This window comes from Callospermophilus lateralis, chromosome 1 (assembly GCF_048772815.1).
Source record: "Callospermophilus lateralis isolate mCalLat2 chromosome 1, mCalLat2.hap1, whole genome shotgun sequence".
In the NCBI taxonomy this organism is placed as follows: Eukaryota; Metazoa; Chordata; class Mammalia; order Rodentia; family Sciuridae; genus Callospermophilus; species Callospermophilus lateralis.
This window is the reverse complement of record NC_135305.1, coordinates 6,741,381-6,747,174: the sequence shown is the minus strand read 5'-3', so window position 1 is coordinate 6,747,174 and position 5,794 is coordinate 6,741,381. Positions and strand designations below refer to the sequence as shown.

The 5,794-nt window shown below is 58.8% G+C and overlaps 1 protein-coding gene across 1 annotated transcript; it reads left to right on the top strand.

Annotated features, from left to right (window-relative positions):
• Nucleotides 1-1,623: 1,623 nt before the first annotated feature.
• Aoc1 (amine oxidase copper containing 1) lies at nucleotides 1,624-5,192 on the top strand. The gene is made up of 4 exons (XM_076859528.2): nucleotides 1,624-3,205; nucleotides 3,972-4,257; nucleotides 4,532-4,664; nucleotides 4,926-5,192. Exons 1-4 carry the CDS (start codon nucleotides 1,624-1,626, stop codon nucleotides 5,190-5,192), a joined length of 2,268 nt encoding a protein of 755 aa, XP_076715643.2.
• The last annotated feature ends 602 nt before the right edge of the window (nucleotides 5,193-5,794 follow it).

Here is a 5,794-nt window from a genome sequence, read left to right as displayed (position 1 = left end):
GCAAAGCGCCCGGATCTCAGATTCCCTTTCTCTGGTTGTCCTCTCTCGCGTGCCTGATGCAGCGCCAGGATGCTTCCCTTGTTCCAGGGATGCAACTGAGTCCAGCCAAGTGCACTGAGTCCCAGCACCCTGCCCGCACTGGTGGGGCTCTAGGCTGGAACAGGCTGAGCAAGGCAGACCTCAGACCCTCTGCGCCTCTGCCTGCACAGGAGAAAGGGTTTGCTCCAGATTCAGCCCCAGGGGCTCTGGTGGGGGAAACAAAAGGCAATTACCTCTGAAAGCAGGGACCTCTAGGGGCCTTTGGCCATTCATATGCCAAGTTAGGGTTAGGGGCCTCTGCACCTAGGGCACCACCTGGTGGGTAAGGCCCAGGGAGACTCCAAACCTCCAGGAAGTCGGTGGCAGGCAGCAAGGGCAGCTGTCCTGGAAGGAAGGACAGGGCTCCGGTAGGATCCCAGCAAAGCCCGACCGCAGTTCAGGGTCTGGGGGACCCAGGGCAGGGGGACGGTGACAGCCAGTGGCTGCAGCCAGCCTACCTTGCAAGAGCCAGGGTCTCCCAGGGACTCTCTGCACAGCAGGTCTAGCAGGTGGTCCCACCCCAGGAACAAGAGAGGACAGAGAGGCAGCCACCTAGGTCTGCTCTCAGCTTCACACACAAGACTTTACAGGTAGCTCGAGAGGGTGGGGGTAGGAGGTAAAGTCCCTGATCACACCCTTCTCCCAAAAGGAAAGGGGAAAGGGCACCCCACCAGGTGCCTTCTACAGCTGCAGGGGTCAAGAGACCGCCACGCAGCTGCCCCATGGGGACCAGAGAAAGCCGGACAGGGCTGGCCCTCATCCTCACCCCAGAGCCCCATCTCAGCAGAATCACTCAGCAGAGCTTCAACCTTCCTGTGCTGGTGTCCACAGGCCGTATCAACAGGGTCCACTGTAAAGAGGAAGAGTAGCCGGAGCTTTGTGTGTGTTTCCCATAAAGCCCACAGCACTCCAAACATCGTGTTACCTGTGCAGTTGTCTTCTCTCCAGAGTCCTAGGAGGTAGGTGTTGCTGTCATGTCCATTACATGGAAGAGAAAATGGAGGTCCAGAGAGTTTAAGCAACATGCCTCAGGTCACACAGCCAGTCCTAAAGGTGTGACTTACCAGCATGCAAACCCAGGCAGCCTGACCCTTTAAACCTACCCGTTAAACTTCTACGCTAAATTTCGAAATTTATCTCCCTAAAAAGTATTTTGTTGCATAAAAAAGCAGTTTTTCAGTCAATACAGCTCTCTGCCTCCCAAAACACAGCAAGAACTTTCTGCTTTCTGAGGACCAGGCCTCTGGCCATGGTGACTCAGAGCACCCCTGGCTGAGGAACCAAAGGGTACAACAGGGGCGGGTATCTAGGAAGAAAGCCCATGAACTATAAGAAGTTTGTGGACCAAAGACGAGATAAAAAAAATTAAAATCCACAGACACACAGCCAGGGACCTGGGCAGACCATGCAGGGGGGCCACAGGGACCCCAGCTGCCTCTGGCTTGGGCTGGGACAGGAAAACCATGAGGCTAAGGGGCATGTTGTCCACAGTGTTAGCCTGACACCAACCCACTTTCTCTCTCTGCTCTGCTACATTTCAGAGCCATGGGGAGACAGAGCCTGGCACTGGGCTGGGCGGTGGCCACCGTGCTCATGCTGCAGATGGCCGCGGAAGAGCGGCCGCCCTGGACCCTGCACGGCAAGGCTGAGGTGTTTGCAGACCTCAGCGCCCAGGAGCTGAAGGCCGTGCACAGCTTCCTGCAGGCCAGGAAGGAGCTGGGGCTGCAGCCCTCGGGTTCCCCGAGCATGGCCAAAAACTCAGTGTTCCTCATTGAGATGCTGCTGCCCAAGAAGCAGCATGTGCTGAAATTTCTGGATCATGGAGAAAGGCGCCCCGTTCGGGAAGCCCGAGCCACCATCTTCTTTGGAGCCCAGGAGAACCCCAATGTCACCGAGTTTGCTGTGGGGCCGCTGCCACATCCCTCCTACCTGCGAGCACTGTCGCCCAGGTCCAGGCACCAGGCCTCCTGGGCCTCCAGGCCCATCTCCAAGGTCGAGTATAAACTCCTCCTCCACACCTTGCAGGAGGCCACCAAGCCCCTGCATCAGTTTTTCCTCGACACCACCGGCTTCTCCTTCCGAGACTGCCAGGGCCGATGCCTGACCTTCTCCGACGTGGCCCCCCGTGGCTTGGCGTCTGGCCAGCGCCGCACTTGGTTTATCTTACAACGCTTCGTAGAAGGCCATTTCTTGCACCCCACTGGCCTGGAGCTCCTTGTGGATCATGGGAACACAAATGTCCAGGACTGGACAGTGGAGCAGGTGTGGTACAACGGGAAGCTCTACAGGAGCCCAGAAGAACTGGCTCAGAAGTATGCAAATGGAGAGGTGGATGTGGTAGTCCTCGAGGGACCGCTGCCCAAGGACCAGGGGGACGAGAGCACGGAGGAGCCGCCCCTCTTCTCCTCGTACAAGCCCCGTGGGGACTTCCCCAGATCCATCAGTGTGGGCGGCCCCCGGGTGGTCCAGCCCAACGGCGCCCGCTACCTGCTGGACGGCAACGTGGTGCTCTATGGCGGCTGGAGCTTCGCCTTCCGGCTGCGCTCCTCCACCGGGCTGCAGGTCCTCAACCTGCACTTTGGGGGTGAGCGCATCGCCTATGAGGTCAGCGTGCAGGAGGCAGTGGCCATGTACGGAGGACACACACCTGCGAGCATGCAGACCAAGTACATGGATGTGGGCTGGGGCCTGGGCAGCGTCACTCACGAGCTAGCCCCTGGCATCGACTGCCCGGAGACTGCCACCTTCCTGGACACCTTCCACTACTTCGATGCAGATGACCCTGTCCTCTATCCGCGAGCCCTCTGCCTCTTTGAGATGCCCACAGGGGTGCCTCTCCGGCGCCACTTCAATTCCAACTTCAATGGTGGCTTCAACTTCTACGCAGGTCTTAAGGGTCAGGTGCTGGTGCTGCGGACGACCTCCACCGTCTATAATTATGATTACATTTGGGACTTCATCTTCCACCCTAATGGGGTGATGGAGGCCAAGATGCATGCCACTGGCTATGTCCACGCCACCTTCTACACCCCCGAGGGGCTGCTCCACGGCATGCGCCTGCACACCCACCTGCTCGGCAACATGCACACACACTTGGTGCATTACCGCATCGACCTGGATGTGGCAGGTAGGACCCCAATCAGAAGCTCTGGGTCAAACATGCAGACAACCAACAGGAGGCACCACAGGAGACAGCACTAGGACCCCCGGGGATAGGACCAGAGGCATCTGCCCAGCAAGCTCCTGTGAAACACACAGCTAGAGACTCGTGTGCCTCTGAAACACAGTCTAAGTGAATAGAGTCTGAAAGTTACCCAGGTGCCACTATGCAGACCTCTCCTGGTGCTGGGGCTGAGTAGGAAGGTGTGCATGGAGTAGGGGAGGAATGTCACTGCCTGACACCTTGAGGTGGGTACAGGGCCACCTGGGGATACTCGGTGTGTCACCGCAGGAGAATCCGTGCAGTGCCCGACATCAAATCCCATAACAGCACAAGGTAATCCAGACCAGATGGGCAGCTTCTACCCACTCAGTCCCACTTGCCCCTGTGCCCAGACAGCACTGGACACAGTCTCTTGTGCCTGGAGGAAGATGGTGTCCTTCTCTGGGTTCACAGACACCGCCAGTGCTCTTGAGCACAACCCTTGAGGAGCTGCACATGACATTGGAATTCCCCAGTTGCCCTGACATACCCAGGAACTGTCCCCTAGCTCCTCTGCTTTTGAGGATTGTTATCGTCACTTCCTGCCTCCCGCAGCTAGCCCAGTGCATGTGCCAGCACCTTTTCCTGATGGTTGGCTGTTGGATGGGTCCAGGGTGGAGATCCTGAGGGGCGGGGGTTCTGTTCCAGGGGCCTGATTCCCTTTCTCCCCTACCCCAAATCATACCCCCAGGCACCAAGAACAGCTTTGAGACACTGGAGATGAAGCTAGAGAACATCACCAACCCCTGGAGCCCAGGACACCGCCTGATCCAGCCGACACTCGAGCAGAGGCAATACTCCCGGGAGCGCCAGGCAGCCTTCCGCCTCGGACGGCCTCTGCCCAGGCACCTGCTCTTTACCAGCCCCAAGAAGAACCCCTGGGGCCACAAGCGCAGCTACCGCCTGCAGATCTACTCCTCGGCTGAGCAGGTGCTGCCCTTCGGCTGGCAGGAGGAGCGGGCCATCACCTGGGCCAGGTGAGAGGACCAGGGAGGCTGGGGAGGGCCAGGGCTCTCCTCCGTGCCTGTGTCTGTCTGTGCTTGTCCCTGAGGCTCTGTGTCTCTGGGTTGTGCCTGGGTGGCATCTCGGTGCATTCAGGGAGGGGTGGAGAGCTCCAGGGGACTCCAGGCCCTCCGTGGGCAGCAGCATGGGGAAGCAGCAACGTCCTCCATCATTGGAGGATGTTCCCCGAGAGGCACTGAGAGGCCGCCCCTGCCCCTGGAGCCACCCAGTTTCTCCTCGGCCTGGCAGGTACTCCCTGGCAGTGACCAAGTACCGGGAGTCGGAGAAGTGCAGCAGCAGCATCTACCACCAGAACGACCCCTGGGACCCCCCTGTAGTCTTCGAGGAGTTTCTTCACAACAATGAGAACATTGAGGATGAGGTACTGGCCCAGTCCCACCCCTGCCCACCTCTGACCACCTTACCCCCAGAGAGTCCTAGCCTGCCCCCCCTCCCAGGAGCACAGCTGGCTGTGTGGAGGGCATGTTCACACATCTGCCCATCTGCCCATCTCTTCAAAAGGGAGCTTCAGGGTGTCTCTGGAAGCATCCAGGCACAACTGAAAACGCCCCGGGCCAGCATGACCTGCAGTGACCAACACTGGACACTGCTTACCCACTGATGCCCACCCTCTCTCCCACAGGACTTGGTGGCCTGGGTGACCGTGGGCTTCCTGCACATCCCTCACTCGGAGGACATCCCCAACACGGCCACACCTGGGAACTCTGTGGGCTTCTTGCTCCGGCCCTTCAACTTTTTCCCAGAGGACCCGTCCCTGGCGTCCAGAGACACAGTGATTGTGTGGCCCCAGGAAAAGGGTCCCAACCACATACAGCGCTGGATCCCTGAGGATCAGGACTGCTTGAAGCCTCCCCCCTTCAGCTTCAATGGGACCTACAGGCCTGTGTGAGGCCACCCCAGTTCTGTCTGGAAACCTGAGAGCCCCACGGGGCTGACAATAAACTCATCAGCGTCCAGCCCCGCGTGCTGCTTCCTGGAAGGTTGGGGGGACACACACAGATGGTAGGACATGTGGGCACTTCAAAAAGACCTCCATGACCAGTGCAAGGGAAGCTCACCGGGGTGCCAGAGTTATGTACCAATAGGGTTTTTAAGATCTAAACTGTCCACTCCCTCTTGGGGAGGCCATAGGGGAATTCTCCCATGGTAACGATGGGCTTGCAAGACGGCGCCACCATAGGAAGATGCTGGGGGGAAACCCAGCAGAGTTACCAGCGTCTTTACGCAGGTCCAGCTCCTGGGGGATTATCCCCAAGGTGTACCTGTGCACACAGGGAAGACAGGTGTGTTGCCAACTGTAACAACACATGTCTCCAGCTTCCCACCAATAGGAAAGGGTGGCTGCCACACCAGGGCACGGCCACACAGCCACACGGGGGGCGGTGAGCACTCTGTGTCAGCAGGGACACCTGCAGGGTAGAGTGAGGGAAGAAAAGAGGCACCGACCACAGGCAGAGGAGGCCGAGCTTCACGTGAGCAAGGAGGGGAGCT

Excerpts from the sequence above, each read along its gene's own strand:
- Aoc1 (XM_076859528.2), top strand. The coding sequence starts at position 1,624 with ATGGGGAGACAGAGCCTGGCACTGGGCTGGGCGGTGGCCACCGTGCTC. Across the intron at positions 3,206-3,971 it reads CATCGACCTGGATGTGGCAG|GCACCAAGAACAGCTTTGAG; the intron begins GTAGGACCCCAA and ends TCATACCCCCAG. Across the intron at positions 4,665-4,925 it reads ATGAGAACATTGAGGATGAG|GACTTGGTGGCCTGGGTGAC; the intron begins GTACTGGCCCAG and ends TCTCTCCCACAG.